At 41.1% G+C, this 16,574-nt stretch overlaps 1 protein-coding gene across 1 annotated transcript in view; it reads left to right on the forward strand.

Annotated features, from left to right (window-relative positions):
* The window catches only part of METTL15 (methyltransferase 15, mitochondrial 12S rRNA N4-cytidine), an 89,503-nt gene that overhangs the window by 55,563 nt on the left and 17,366 nt on the right, over positions 1-16,574 (forward strand). The window contains exon 4 of the mRNA XM_035117786.2: positions 14,793-14,984. Within this exon, the coding sequence (XP_034973677.2) occupies positions 14,793-14,984 (192 nt within the window). The remainder of the gene's footprint in view (positions 1-14,792; positions 14,985-16,574) is intronic.

Here is a 16,574-nt window from a genome sequence, read left to right on the forward strand (position 1 = left end):
CTGCCAATGCACTTGGGTCAAGCTCCCCATTTTGCTCCTCCCTCTTGATAACTGGCAGTAGTGCAAAGCATCAGGATGCCTGGTGAGCAATGCTTGTGCTGCCCCGCCAGCCATTACTGATTGGAAGGATCCTGTTTCCCCTTTTCTAGAAACCTGCCTCTTCTCCTGTTGGCTTTGTGTTTGCTTAATGCAATGTAGCCAGTATTGTGGGGCCAGCTGGGTGATAAACTTGCTGAAGGCAGACACAAGGAAGATTTTTGTAACTCTCTGTCATGCCTACCCCATACATTGTAGATTATTGTGGGTTCACATTTACACTTACTCTCTCATACATGCACATAACACAATCACACATGCAAAACCGTTAGAGGCATGATGTCGTTTTCAGTTTGGGTGGGAAACTGACGCTAAACTATTCTAGTTTACCAATATACTGTACTGCTTGTTCCATTTTTGCTCAGACCCTTAAATGTAAAATGCAAAAGTATAACCTTTGAGGGAGCGGAGTAATCTAAAAGCTCAAAACTCAACATGAGGAGAGGGGTTTCATGAGCCTGAAAATACTGTTTTTGTGTTATCTACCTCCTTTCCAAACCATTTATTGGCCACAAATTGTATAGTGTCAGGTGGCATAATGACAGTGTGGTTTGCCATGCATTCTATTTTTATATCTTTATTTAAAACTGACATGTAACTCGCTGTACCTGAAACCCCAAGTGAGACAGTTATTGGAGTGTAACAAAGTTTTGACGTCAGAACTGCTATTTATTCCACTGGAAACCATTAGTGATGCATTACCCCTTGGCACTTGTGTTTTCAGAAACAGAGTTAAATTTTTATGACTGGTTTTGGCCAATTAGAGTACTTTCTCAATATAGAAAGAAGGAGACGGGCCTTCTATAGAGTTTTAAAGATGTGGCATCTCAGCAATAGAATCACTGTAAATTCTCAATCATGATAGAATTAATTCAGTTGCCTTTACCTTGCCTTTACATACTTTTATTTCTATATTTAAACTGATCATGTGTATGCTTTGAAGTAGAGACTGGGGGCGGGGAGCAACTAAAAATAGTACAGTAGGGTAAAATAAAATATGGAATTCCACACTCAATTTTGTTTATCAGTGAGGACTAAATGCACTGTTAGCCTGCATGAAAAGATATATAGTTCTATAGTTCTATTTTAAAATAAATAATATGGCATGGTGCAATCGTAAATTTAAAACTCTTTAAAATCCACAAATCCAAGTGAGATGTTTGTGTGCACCTGTTACTTCCATTAAACCTATGTGACTTCAAAACAGATGTGGCTAACCCAGGCATCCCCAAACTGCGGCCGTCCAGATGTTTTGGCCTACAACTCCCATGATCCCTAGCTAACAGGACCAGTGGTCAGGGATGATGGGAATTGTAGTCCAAAACATCTGGAGGGCCGAAGTTTGGGGATGCCTGGGCTAACCCGTGGCCCTCCAGATATTGCTAAACTACAGCTGCCATCATTCCATCATATTCACCAAGGAGGCCTCCACGTCTGCCCCACCACGACCTCCTTGACCATTCTACCCTACCAGGTCCAGGGTCCACTAGTCACCACTGGCGACTAGGCTGCCACTATCCAAAAACTGCCCACCTCTGCTATAAGGTTTTTAAAACCTGGCTCATAGGAAAGGGAAATACGGTAAGTCGTCTTTGGTTTGTCTCATTCCATAATATGTGAATAGTGTTAAAAAATAAAGTATGATGCTTATGCTTAAACACACATCACTAGGAAACAGATAATTTGGGGCTGTAGACAGTGTGTGAATTCCATTCAGTGTGAGGTTGGGGGTGCCATCTGCTTATAAAGGTGTGAAGGAGAGAGAGATTGGTCTTAAGTGTTTGTTTACCTCTGTCAGTCTGTTTGTATTTTGAAAATGAAGGATAATGCCATTGTTTCCAAATGTAACATCAGCTGCAACAGACAGATTTTCCTGCTGCCTGGTTTTCAGTATCTCATGGGGATATTGAAATATACATGTTGCATATATGCATGATGCTCAAATCCCGTCTCTCAGGCCTATGTAGCACCGTCTTTCATATAATGCTCTGCCAGCACAGCTGATGTGATCTGAAGGCATCGGTCTTGGTTACAAAAATGAGTTATTTCAGTTTCTCTCTTTAAGGTATAAAATGCTATGTTTAGTTCCAAGTTGTATCATTGATGAATTTACCATGGCACACTAATATTACCGTGGTATAATACTTTTATCTTTTTTAAAGGGACCCAGGTGGCGCTGTGGTTAAACCACTGAGCCTAGGGCTTGCTGATCAGAAGGTCGGCGGTTTGATTCCCTGTGACGGGGTGAGCTCCCGTTGCTTGGTCCCAGCTCCTGCCAACCTAGCAGTTCGAAAGCACGTCAAAATGCAAGTAGATAAATAGGAACCGCTACAGCAGGAAGGTAAACGGTGTTTCCATGTGCTGCTCTGGTTTGCCAGAAGCGGCTTTGTCATGCTGGCCACATGATCTGGAAGCTATACGCCGGCTCCCTCGGCCAATAATGCGAGATGAGCGCGCAACCCCAGAGTCGGTCATGACTGGACCTAATGGTCAGGGGTCCCTTTACCTTTTAATGTAAATTTGTTCTACTGTTTGCCTGTTTGAAAGGGATAATCAAGGAAAATTGGGAATCCTTAGTTTCCTTAGCCAGTCTCAGCACATCATGTTCTCATCTGTTGGATTTCAGCCCCACATTCACAGCCCTTATGTTTCCCACTTCCCTTTTTGGAGAACCACTGATGTAAATAAGTGCTTGCATTCAACACCCCACTGCGCCACTGGTTTTCTCCCCGTGCAAGAGAACATTCTACCCCTCCCCCTGTGCACTCTAAAATCTGTTCCTGGGGTTCTCTTAGCCCTCCAGCGAAGCATATCCTGGAGAATAGTGACTAGTGGGGTGCCACAGGGTTCTGTCTTGGGCCCAATCTTATTCAACATCTTTATCAATGACTTGGATGATGGGCTTGAGGGCATCTTGAGCAAGTTTGCAGATGACACCAAATTGGGAGGGGTGGCTAACACCCCAGAGGACAGGATCACACTTCAAAATGACCTTAACAGATTAGAGAACTGGGCCAAAGCAAACAATATGAATTATAACAGGGAGAAATGTAAAGTACTACACTTGGGCAAAAAAAATTGAAAGGCACAAATACAGGATGGGAGACACCTGGCTTGAGAGCAATACATGTGAAAAGGATCTAGGATTCTTGGTAGACCACAAACTTGACATGAGTCAGCAGTGTGATGCAGCAGCTAAAAAAGCCAATGCAATTCTGAGCTGCATCAATAGGAGTATAGCATCTAGATCAAGGGAAGTAATAGTACCACTGTATTCTGCTCTGGTCAGACCTTAGCTGGAGTACTGTGTCCAGTTCTGGGCACCACAGTTCAAGAAGGATACTGACAAGCTGGAACGTGTCCAGAAGAGGGCAACCAAAATAGTCAAAGGCCTGGAAACGATGCCTTATGAGGAACGGCTTAGGGAGCTGGGTATTTTTAGCCTGGAGAAGAGAAGGTTAAGGGGTGATATGATAGCCATGTTCAAATATATGAAAGGATGTCATATGGAGGAGGGAGAAAGGTTGTTTTCTGCTGCTCCAGAGAAGCGGACACGGAGCAATGGATTCAAACTACAAGAAAGAAGATTCCACCTAAACATTAGGAAGAACTTCCTGACAGTAAGAGCTGTTCGGCAGTGGAATTTGCTAACAAGGAGTGTGGTGGAGTCTCCTTCTTTGGAGGTCTTTAAGCAGAGGCTTGGCAGGCATTTGTCAAGAATGCTTTGATGGTGTTTCCTGCTTGGCTGGATGGCCCTTGTGGTCTCTTCCAACTCTATGATTCTAAGAAGAGGCAAAGTCTTTTGCTAGTGCTAAACTTTGTGCTAGCCACAATTAATTCATTGAATGCCGCCCATTGATAATACATAAAATAAAATATTCAGAAGAAAGATGTTTTCTCCACTGAAGAAAATGCTAATTTTGGTTCAGTCAAACTCTTGGAAGTTACATTTTAAGGAAGAGGAAGGAAGAGTTGTGTCCATTTAATGTTGAATGTCAAGGATTTCAGACACAAGTTTAAGGACCTCTCTTACAAAAGCAAAAGTGAGGATCAGTGCTTGACACTCATCTTAACATGAGCACAACTCTTCCTTCCTCTTCCTTAAAATTTAACTTCTGGAATTGTGTTTCATGCTTCTGATTTTATTTTTAAAACCGCAGGCCCCACATGGTGAGCACACCCTTTGTCTTTCATATGGACACCACAGAGTTCATCATGTTTCACGGTTAAAATATACCCGTGGCTTCTGCTGACCTGACTAATAAAGATACATTATGGTAGATCAGCAGTCATTCTTCCTGTGCAGTGGGATTCCTCTCCTGTCTCTCTTGGAATCCAGGAGGCAAAGAGACTTTTCTGTACTGTTACAGAAACCTTCCTCTGCAGAGTGGCTAGGGAAACCCAGCAGATGGGTGGAGTGTAAATAATAAATTGTTGTTGTTGTTATATAAAATAAAGGAGGGGAGCATATTAGAACACAGAGTTCCATATGCACTTTAGAACTGCTGGTTCCTAATCCAGCTCAGAATAATGGGCAGTGCCTATTCTGGCAGCTAATAGTACACCCCCCTATATACAGTATATCAGTTACATTCTGCCAGAGAAGCAGGTTTGCCACATTTGCGAAAGCCAATATGCCAGGGATTGTCAGGAGAAAAAAATTCTCCTGGACACCAGCTTGGAGAGATGTTGTATTGTATAATAACTACATTAGCCATGTTTTGCCATTGGAAAAATTGGGATTGTTTTATGCCAAAGCACAGACCCTGCCTGTTGCCAGATGAAAATGGAAAGACAGGGCAGTTTTCCTCGCACTTAGAGACTACTGAATTGTTAAGGACCTCATGAGAAAGGCTGTATCCTGTTCAGTCACAATGTTTTATGTCGAGGTATAAAATAATGTTGTGTATCAGGTTTAAAAATGTCTTGAACAGTGGGCAAGGCAGTGACTTTTTCCCTCTTCCTGTTGCACCTGTATGCCTGGCAGCCTTACAGAGAATGACATCCTTAACACAGTGACATGCTTATTCCAAGAGAGATGGCAGAAGTGACTGTTCACTGTAATTCCCTAGGTAGTTGATTTCTCTGTAAGTTTTTCCAGTTCACGCATCACTTCCTAATGAACTCATTTGACTGCAGCTTTTTATTTATTTAAAATCTTGTTGGAAAGTCATCAAAACAAAAAGGTTTTTTGTAAGGGACAAAATGGGAAGCCCACAATAATATGTGGGATTCTCATCAAATTTAATCACCTACCTTATTAGCATTTCAGAGACATTAGATTTTAAAAAGTTAGGTTGTTATTCCTTTTCACACATGTGGTTTTATTTATGAAAAAAAATGGCTTAATTTTCTATTTAAAAAGGGAGCCTTACTCTCAATGCTCCCATCTCCATTTTTTGGGTGTACCATGGGCTCACTACTGGTTCCCTCTTCTTATGCAGAAATTCCTGATTTACTTCTTACGTTGGAACACATTCTCAGTGGTAGCAGCCCTGTGATCATTTGGTTAGTCTTGCTTCTGGTCTTCTTGAACTTCTGTTCAGTTTTCCCAACCTTCCTCCTCTCTGCAAAGAAGTGGCAAATGGGCTTGTCAGAAAACAAGCAGAAATGTCAGTGCTTTTGTGTTTTGACGTTTCTGGCTTTGCATCCTCTAGAACAGTGTTTCCCAAACTGGGGTCTCCAGCTGTTTTGGACTACAATTCCCATCATCCCTGACCACTGTTCCTGCTAGTTAGGGATGATGGAAGCTGTAGTCTAACAACAGCTGGAAACCCAAGCATTTTATATTTTTACAGAGATTAAGAAGAGATTGAAAAGTAGTATTTTGTATATATTTCGCCTTCATTTTAATTGGATATGGCTCGGTTGTGGATACAACCATAACCTTGGTAACAAATCTATTGATAAAGGGGAAGAGAGGATAACTGCTTTCTAGATGTTCCTGTGTAGGTTCACAAATAATAATTCATGTTCTCAGTAGTCAGCCTACCCTACCACAAACTTCCAGTTGAAATGACAAGATTTCTATTGAAAACCTTGCACAATGATATTATTAACTAGTCTAATTTAAGGGAATTGGATTTTACTTTTACTGAAAATGAATTGCACCATGTTTTTATGCACTAGTTAAAGGTGAATTGGGGAACTTGTTTTCTTTGATCAAACTTAGGTTGAAAGGAGTAGATTGGAAGATCTGAGAATGCACTGTCTATGCTTGTGTTTCACTTAGATTCCCATAACCAAAAATATTCACCATCTTGTCTTGTAGGGATTTAATTTAACCTGGGGTTTGCTGTGGCAGCTTAGACACCTCTTGCAATTTCTAAAGACCTTGTAAGAGGCATAGTCCTTTTATCATTAATTCATTCATTCATTCATTCATCCAGCACTACCACTATGCTGAGGCTATGCATATGAAGCAACAACATAACATAGCAAAAGCTATGAAGAAGTTTACAAAAGACCTCTGTGAAAAGACCTCCTTGAAGAGTTAACATTTTATGATGTGGGGCAGGGGGTGGGATGTATAAATGAGTTTTGCTAGCTGAAGAAAAACTTGGGAGTAGTAACATTTGTTGTCCAATTTTAGAGAAGATAATAAAAGTTCTATACTACTCTGAGTGTTTAAAACAGTCTTACAAAATGTAAATCAAGCTCAAGTGTGAGTCATATGTTCAAACAATTGAATATGTAGGTGTGGAAAGAAAGATCCTGTTTTGACAGTCCATTTTCATCTACTTTCTGAGCCCTTAATATTTCTGTCTGTTTTAAAAATCAGAATCAGTTTTTCCACCCAGATGAATACACAGATGCATTTTAAATTAGCACAAATGTAAGGATCATTTAGCAATATTAAATTGAATTGATGTGATTAAATAAAAATGAGACTTAACTATGCAGGAGACTTGTAGTTCATGGCCAAAATGTTTCCGGAATGATGTGTAAATTTATGGAGATTGAATAATATGCATTACTGCTTGGTAGTAAATCCCATATCTTTGAAAAAGGCTGCAATCCTAAGAACGCTTACTAGTGAGTAACCTCCACTGAATACATTGAACCTGTCTCAAAAGAAGCATGCTTAGGATCGTGCTCTGAGTTGAAGAAATGAGTAAGAATGCATTCATCAATTGGAGATCTCAAGTTTTGGAATTGCTTGATTCTATGTAATGACCAATGCTTAGCTGCATTTTGCAAAGAGGAGTTGGTTGATTGGTTTAAGTTATTGTGCAGTTGATACTATAGCATTTTGCTGGGTTAAAGCAGATGGTTCAGAGTGTTCAAGTGAAACTGAATAATAGAAAGCACATTCATGCTTCTTTGAAATATGGCTGCATGTGCATTCAGAAGTACTGGTTTATGTCATCACACAAGTGGTATTATAACACATTTAAAATTATATTACGGTGCATACATTGAAATTGACCACATTGCATCTCTCTTCTGAATGTAGACCAGTGCTAGATTTTTTCCTAACGTTTCCCTGGCAATATACTATTCCAGATTTTTGTCTTCTTAAATGCACATTGATATACTTATTTAATGTCATAAACAATTAATACAATTTGTGATGTTCTATGAATAGTTAAAACTTTTACTGGGACTCTCACTCAAGCAAAAGGCTCTCCCTCTCAGTCAAAAAAGGTCCCCTAGCTCCCACGAGTGGTTTGGAGGGCACCAGAGGCTGTGGTAGGAAGGATGAGGTAGAATTCTCATTCTCTACAACCTGTCCATTGTATTTGTGATGGTGTCATGCCCAAGCGCTGATTTTATTGATCACTCAGCAGCTTCAAACCTATGGTCACTAAATTAAGCCAGTGTTAGTGGTCATTAAATTTCTCGACACCAGTATATTATCTTTTGTTCTATTATTTATTACTATTTTTTAATTTTGCAACCATAAGCAGAACAACTTACACATAAGCAGGAGAAGTGTCAGTATACTATTAACCCGTACTTTTTTTCGTGTTTAATTGGGCTACCAGAGATGAAGCAAGTTTTGTTCAGTCTGTAGCCATTGTGGTGTGAACCAGCTAGGAAATTTGTGTAAATCCATAAGCATCTTGTCAAGGGTATCTTGTGTCCGTTTCCAAAATTACAATTTCTTGTGTAGTATGATGGTACACCTTTATTGTGCCATTTAGCTACAAGATTGCTCCTCTGAATTAAATGAGTGGAGGAATGAACTGAGAGGTATCTTTTATTAGAAGCTAGTAATCAGGTCTTAATTTATAATTGGCCAATTGCTTTAAATAACCATCTGATATTTTCTTACGATAAATGAACACCAAAACTGAGGTTTGTGTTAACATGATTTTTTTTTTTAAAGAGAAAGGTGTCAAAAAGGTGAAGGATTCCCAATCTTGTAGGTATTATATATTTGAGACTAGTGCCAATTGGGATTGTCCTTTCTTCCAGTTGCTCTACACCAGGCATGGCCAAACTTGGCCCTCCAGCTGTTTTGGGACTACAATTCTCATCATCCCTGACCACTGGTCCTGTTAGCTAGGGATGATGGGAGTTGTAGTCCCAAAACATGTTAGCTAGGGATGATAGGAGTTGTAGTCCCAAAACAGCTGGAGGGCCAAGATTGGCCATGCCTGCTCTACACAATATGTTTTGTATCCTAAATATGACCATTTAGCTATAGAGCCTTTTAACCCATTGTGGGTTTTTAACCATAAATTCCAAATATCTGGACTCTTGAATATGTCATTTGGAGTTTATAGTGTAATTAAATTGTACAGTACAGTCTATAGGTGCTTGAAATTAACATTTCTGTGGTTTTCATTTGCAGTAGGAAGCCATGAATGACAGTTGTTAAATTTGAGAATATGAGCTTTGCTTGCAGTGTATATTAAAAGAAATTGGATTTTTTTTATCCTGCCATTTTTCATTTTCTTTACGTTCGGAGATTGATGGCTGCTGACAGAACCTGGAACAACAAAAAGCTTAACCTGGCCATAGTTGAAGCATGTGATTCTTTCCTAAAATTGCTAAGTGTCCTGAGGTCTCAATATAAATTTGAGCTTCCTGTGATTTGTGGATAGATGTAGCATATTCTGCCTACTGAGACACAATATTTTTCTATTCAAATAATTTTACGTTATTTTTAATTTGAGAACTTGTGCCAGACACATGCTTTGTTTTTGTGTTTGTGTGCATTCATTTATTTAATACCCGGCCTTTCCCAGTACAGAATCCAAAATGGCTCACAGCATAAATTAAAACAGATACACCTAAACACACACAATCATTTCACTAGAAACACTCAAAACCATTTAAAAGCACATACAAAAAGAAGAAAAACAGAGTGGTGGGGCAGGGAATAAGTGGCAGAGAAGCACATAGTAAGCAGAGATCAGTCAGAGTTGCTCATATATCTTCTCCTCACACCCTGGTCTATTATCTCATTCCTTATCCTAACATATTGTAGCTAGTAGTTGTGGGTATTGGATTTGGTGAAGGTGAAGTGCAATTGCCTCCAGGGCATTTTGGGCTTGTCAAAAGGTGAAGCAGGAGCAGGGATCCCTGAAGCACTTCACAATAACATGGTGATCCAGATATCTAAATAATGCTGCAGGCAAGCAATAGGGTCCAAACAAAAGGGTTCAAATTGCAAGATGAAGGATTAAGAGTAAATATTAGAAAGAATTTCCTAGTGGTATGGAACAGACTATCTTGGTAGGTGGTGGCCTCATCTTCATTATATGTTTTTAAGCACAAAATAGATGCCCAGCAATGGATTTCCTGCTTTGGAAAGTGGTTGGACTTTTAAGATCTTTGTGATCCTTTCCAACTCTGATTCTGTGACCTGTGGAGGTGTATCTACACATTCAGATCAGACACAGCTGTTGCTTGTTTGTTGAGAAGAAGATAGTTAATTGTCAAGAAGAGAAGTAACTCTTTCCTCATCCTCTCCATTTCTTGGAGAGTGGTCCTCAACACAAGCTTCTGTCTGTCAGAGGAGTATCAGCAGAAGATCTCGAGTAGGTTGCAACAGTTTAGAAACTAGATCAAATATATCTCATTCAGGTATCCTGCCAGGACCTGAAGTCTGTTCTTGGGTACTCTAAGATGGTGCTGTATGTAGGTAGAGTGACCAGGGAACTCAGGCAGTCTCTGAACTATAGCTGCTGGCTTCAGAACAACTGTCCTAGGGAATGAGACTGTTTATGCTGGACGGGATTCTGATTACAATGCCAGCCTATTGAGTTACAAAGCTCACCTGGAGGACCTGCTGACACAAGAGACATTGACTCCTCATTGTCAGACTGATATTCTTAACACTGGGTGTTATTTATTTATAGGATTTATATTCTGCCTTTCATTGCAGGTGGTTTCAAGGTAGCTTCAAACAAAGCAAAAAGACTCCATCCCCATAAAACACATGAAACGGCAATAAAAACACAAAATAAAGCTGGCAGAGCCAACAGATAAAACAGGCAAAAGCGATTTGTAGGATCTAAAATATTTTTTAATGGATGAGCATTGTCTTAGCAAAACGTTTAAATCAACAGGCAGAGTGAATCACCTTCCATTTATTCAATGGGAAACAAGCGCCCTATTGGTCAGAGTGAAGTTTCCTTTCTCCTCCCGTAAGGCAGAGCATCTTGTGTATGATTCCAACATGGCAGTAATTATTGTGCACTCATCCTGCTGAGGTAATTGGAACAGTGTTCATCAGCAAGACTTCTGAATGACCATTAGTTGCTTTGGGTTGCTGGCATCAGGTCTGTATGTTGTCACCAGAAATCTTTCAGCTGGTGTTTATGGCATAACACCAGTGCAAAAAACACTTCGATGCCGGGTAGCAAGGTGGGGCAGGGGAGATACTGATGTGTGTTTGCCTTTCTGTTCAAATCTCTGTCTCACAGAGAGAGAGAGAGCTCTTGAGATTTTTTAAAAATTGGCCAAGATACCTGTAATTTTGTTCAAGAACTCAATGCAGCTTCTCTGAAAGTTTCCCAGATAAATGGGAAACACACACACACACACACACACACACACACACATTAGAACATATATACATTGCTGGTGACATCGCAAAAAAAATTTCAAGAGTTTTGGAACAAGGTTTATGAAAAGTTGAAAAGTATATTAAAGTTAACATTTGATAAAAAAGCCAGAGCTATTTTTGTTAAGTATGGTTCCCGAAAGCATCCCAAAGGATAGAAGGAATATATTATTATATGCCGGAATGGCAGCGAGGATCTTGATAGCGCAAAAATGGAAGGGGGAGGAGGTACCATCGGTACAGGAATGGGAAGTTAAATTAGTAGAATATATGAATTTGGATAAAGTGACAGCTGCTATAAGGAACATACCCAAGCAGAGAACACAAAAAGTCTCTTTTCTATTGGCTACTTGAGCTGAGTTCTGACAAGCCTGGATGAGAATTCTCTTGAACCTTCTTTCAACGTTCCCTTAACAATGCTGAACCTAAAGACCATGTTTTCTATGCCTGTTAATACCTTCTTCTGTGAAATCAGTAACGATGGAAAAGCAAGTGAACTGAATGCACCTAGAGGAACAATCCACTTGAATGTTTCTCTGATGCTAGAACTACAAGTTATGAGAGCCCCATTATAACATTAATCTGGGGTGGAGAAGGGGCATTTGCAGTTGGGAAGTGGTGGGCCTGTCCCTCCCCAACAGTTTTTTTTTTTTTTTTTGCTTTGTAACATAGCCTTCCCACATAATTTTGCACAATTTAGATTCTAGCCCCATGGGTGTAAAACTGGCTGAGGAGAAAAAATTGGGCAGGGAAAGAGTTACGGTAAGTCCTCCTCACTTCTCTGCAAATCAACTCCCTACTGACACCTTTTATCAGGGAAATTAGTGGCTGGTGTGGTTTTGGTAGAGGCGGTGAATATGTCACATGTTGTTGCTTGATATACAGAAGGGGCGTTTCCAGGAATGTTCACTATCACTAGAAGACAACCCCCCCCCACACACACATATACACATGTACAGTATCACTGAGAATCAGTCCAGTTGCTTTTCTCCCCACCCCACCCCCCAAAAAAACCAAAACCATGTACTCTTAGCTTTCTTTCTATGCCAGTTTCTCCTCCCAATTTTAAAAACACCCCCCGCAAAGGGCTTGGTCTTTATTCAATGAAAATAATAATTGGAGTTGCTCTGTCAGAAAGTCAATGGCTGTAGAAGTTTTAGCCCTGAACTGCTAGCTTTTGAGAGTAATCACTATATAACATCTGACTGAGCCTTTCCCCAAGTTTCCAAGCGAGTGTCCATGCAAATTGTCACTTGTAGGCATACATGTTAACTATCTCACGGAAAAAAGCCGAATCTGTAAATAGACCTTTCTGTTTGAAGTTCAGAAATAAGCTTCTTTTCGAAAGCATTGACTTTTGGCATGTTCCTTACATTAAGCGAAACACTTTGGGTTGCTAGTGTTGGCAGGCGGCAGTTAACTGCTAAGATTAAGCAGCAAGTGACATTAATAGAATGCTGTGATTTGGGAATTACCTACCCTTGCTATGAACTGCCGAACAATAGCTGTGAAAGTGATCATAGGTGCAAAGACCTGCCCCCACCCCCACTTTATTTCTGTGGCTTTTACGCAACAGGCAGAATTATTGTTAAAGTGGGAGCAGCAGACATTTTAACAGCAATTTCTTTAGAATATTTCTTTAAAATGAAGAACCTTAATGCAAAGGAATTAGGAACAAAGGAAAGGAAGGCAAAAGAATCAGTTGAATATTTCAGATAGTAGTTAGAAGGCCATTCAAGTGTGGATGTTATGCAAAATGGAGGAAAAAAAGTGGTGAGGACATGGGCGTAGGCAGGGGGGCAGGAGGGGGCAATTGCCCCCCCTAGAAGCAGGGCCACTGGCCAGCCTGCCCCACTGCCCGCCCGGTGCCGTCTCCCTTCTCCCTGGCTGGCTGTGGGGCGGGCGGCGGGAAAGCACCAGAGCCGCGCAAAGCGTTTGGCTGGCTTTCCCTCCCTCCGCCCCACAGCCAGCAAGGGAGAAGGGAGACGTCCCTTCTAGCCGGACTGGCTGTGGGGCGGGCGGAGGGAAAGCCAGGCAACCGCTTTGCGCGGCTCTGGGGCTTTCCCTCCACCTGCCCCAGTGATTGCAGAGGGGGAGGAGGGGATCGGAGCAGCCCGATTTCGGGCTGATCCTGGCTCCCCCTCATCCCTTCCGATCGCGGAGGGGGAGGAGGGAGTCGGAGCAGCCCGATTTCGGGCTGATCCTGGCTCCCCCTCGTCCGTTCCTATCGCGGAGGGGGAGGAGGGAGTCGGAGCAGCCCGATTTTGGGCTGATCCTGGCTCCCCCTCGTCCGTTCCTATCGCGGAGGGGGAGGAGGGAGTCGGAGCAGCCCGATTTCGGGCTGATCCTGGCTCCCCCTCGTCCCTTCCTATCACGGAGGGGGAGGAGTGAGTCGGAGCAGCCCGATTTCGGGCTGCTCCAGTGTGGCCCCGCCCCTTGGCCCCGCCCCTTGCCCCCCTGATTTTCATCCTGGCTACGCCCCTGGGTGAGGGCCAAAAAAATTGTGTGTGTGTGTGTGTGGATATCTAAGATGGTTATGATAAAGTCAGTTTGAAGTTATAAACCCTTGGGTTGTGAATTTCCTAAATGCCAATCCAATTTTATCATCATTACTATTCATCCTTGGGCAGCTCACTTAAAATTGCCTCCTTTGTCTTATACAGTTCCCCAATTGAAAAGTAGAAATACTACTACTCAAGGATTTTATGAGTCTTCTGGGAAAAGAGGTGAATTATGAAAAAATAATAATGTGCTAAGGACCTTGAATTGCTGCACATTCATTTTACTTTTTTCAGAGCTTAGATGTCATCAGATTTTCTTAACCAGGCACAGTTTTCTTCTGTGTGGGGTGGAACATAGTCTTTTTAAACTAAATAAATGGGAAATGATAACAGGACACCTTGAGAATGAAAAGTTGTGCTCTATTTCTGTTGGACATACCTTTCACTTGCCTGTTCATCCCTAATTGACACTTGTGCCCCCTGATACATTCTGACAGGCCCCTGAACACCATATCATTCAATCCAATTTCCTTCCCACACACCCAACTTCTCAATTAACTAGTTGAAAAATGCCTCCATGTAGTCTCATTCAGGTATTGATCTGGCAGCAGTAGCAAGGCTGTTAATTTATGAGTAGACCTTTGGTGGTTAGGTTCATTGTGTACCTCTGAGAGTTATTTCATTCACCTTAGTGATCTTGACAAAATGTGTGCACCAGTTGAGGAAGCAAGGTGTTCGCTTGGTACAATCGCTGTTTCTCCTGATGTTGCAAAAGCTGTGCTTTGAGTAAAGCAGCAGTGTGGATTTAAGAGATCAAACAGCAACTCTGAATTTAATTTCTTTCTTTAGAACTAAAAAAAGTTACACACCCATGCATTTTGACACATAAAGCAGTCATCTGTGGTCTTGTTTTATATCATAGGGCACTAGTGTTGCATTTTATTCTTTTTCATTGGTAGAACAAAGACTTAAAAGATTTTTGAACTTCTCTTAGGTCCTTATCCAAGTAAGCATACCAAATTGCAATGAGAATAGACATTCCAGTCACAGTGCTGCTGACTTCAGATGAAGGAGTTGCTGATTATATGCATAGGGATCCAGGAGAAAATTAAGGTTAAACATTGCTATCCTTTTGCTAATTATGTATATTATTTTCTCCTCTTTTTTTCTTGTAGGCAACAAATCCAAGCTCTTCTTGGACAGTTTAGTCAAGCAGAAGCCTTGTTAACTTTGGCTGGAGTGCAGCCAGGGAGTCTGGATGGAGTTCTTTTGGATGCCGGTTGCTCTTCGATGCAACTTGATACTCCAGAAAGAGGTTTTTCCCTAAGAAAAGATGGTCCTTTGGACATGAGGATGGATGGTGGCAGGTACATATTGATAAAACATTTCTTTCTTCAACAAGAAATCAATTTTTGACTAGCATGCTGAATTTAATTTCCTTTTCATGTTGCAGAGCTGCGATCAAATCCCCATATCTGCCTCTGCATATACATCATAAATCATCTCCCCCCCCCATTGCAGAATACTTTTCCTAATGTTAAAGGTGTAGGCCTTAGTAGTCCCAGTGTTTGTTTTGCTTGTTGGCTCGTTACAAATGTTTGCAAGCACATGGATTTTAAACCTGGCATTTAAAATAGAAACTATGGTTGATGACAGCAACAGCAAACCATATGGAACACAGAACTGAAATGTATGTAAAAGATTCGCTGGAGTATGACCAATGAGGCAATTCCTATATAAGCATCTTTCTTATCCCTTTGATTAGATCACTTATGCTTTTCTTCCAGGTGGTTTCTTGGAATTGTAAACAATAACAACAAAAACTCCGTAAGCTTCTGAATCAAAAGGCATTGCCCATTTTGAAATGTCCCCACATAGATAACTGTTGCCTACTAGTGTCAGTGTGGAAAACTGGAGTATTACGTTGTGTGGCTGTACATTTTACTGAATGTATAGCAGCTGTGTATAACCTGCCAAGTGTCTTCAACAATAAGTACACTTCATTAAAAAGTATTTTGGAATCAGTATTGCATTGAGCCTACTGTTAGATGAGCCAAGTGGAACATTTATAGTTTATAATGGCAATGAGCTAGTACAATTCCGATGGCTTCAGTACTGGCAGAACTTTGGTGTCTGATGCACAGATTGATAGAGCAGATAGAATGAATGAACACATTAGAGACCACTTTTAAAGATTTTAGTCAAAAAATATTTCCAGAAGCTCTGTTTATAAAAATCAGCAGAGTGTTTGTGGTATTACAAATGCAAATTAATATAGCCAGGAAAAGCATAACCTAAGCCAAGATCTGCATAAATTGTTCTTGAAATCAGCCATGTATATTTCTCTTAAGAATTGTTAACCATTAAATGAGATTGCTAAGGGGCTTGACAGATTTCATGTCACTCAAAGCACAATCAACCCCTGACCTCCATAAGAAAGAAAGAAATATGCTTTAGTCCTGCTGAAATTTGATAACATAGTCTGTGTGTGGTTAAGTGTGTTGTTGTTTTTTAAAATGAGGTAAAATGAGGTAAAGATCAGCCTTCTTTATGGTCCAGCTCTCACTTCCATACATCCCAGTAGTGATGTATGGAAGTGAGAGCTGGACCATAAAGAAGGCTGATCGCCGAAGAATTGATGCTTTTGAATTGTGGTGCTGGAGGAGACTCTTGAGAGTCCCATGGACTGCAAGAAGATCAAACCTATCCATTCTTAAGGAAATCAGCCCTGAGTGCTCCCTGGAAGGACAGATCGTGAAGCTGAGGCTCCAATACTTTGGCCACCTCATGAGAAGAGAAGAATCCTTGGAAAAGACCCTGATGTTGGGAAAGATTGAGGGCACTAGGAGAAGGGGACGTCAGAGGACAAGATGGTTGGACAGTGTTCTCGAGGCTACGAACATGAGTTTGACCAAACTGCGGGAGGCAGTGCAAGACAGGAGTGCCTGGCGTGCTGT

The sequence above is a fragment of the Zootoca vivipara genome, chromosome 1 (assembly GCF_963506605.1).
Source record: "Zootoca vivipara chromosome 1, rZooViv1.1, whole genome shotgun sequence".
Taxonomy (NCBI): Eukaryota; Metazoa; Chordata; class Lepidosauria; order Squamata; family Lacertidae; genus Zootoca; species Zootoca vivipara.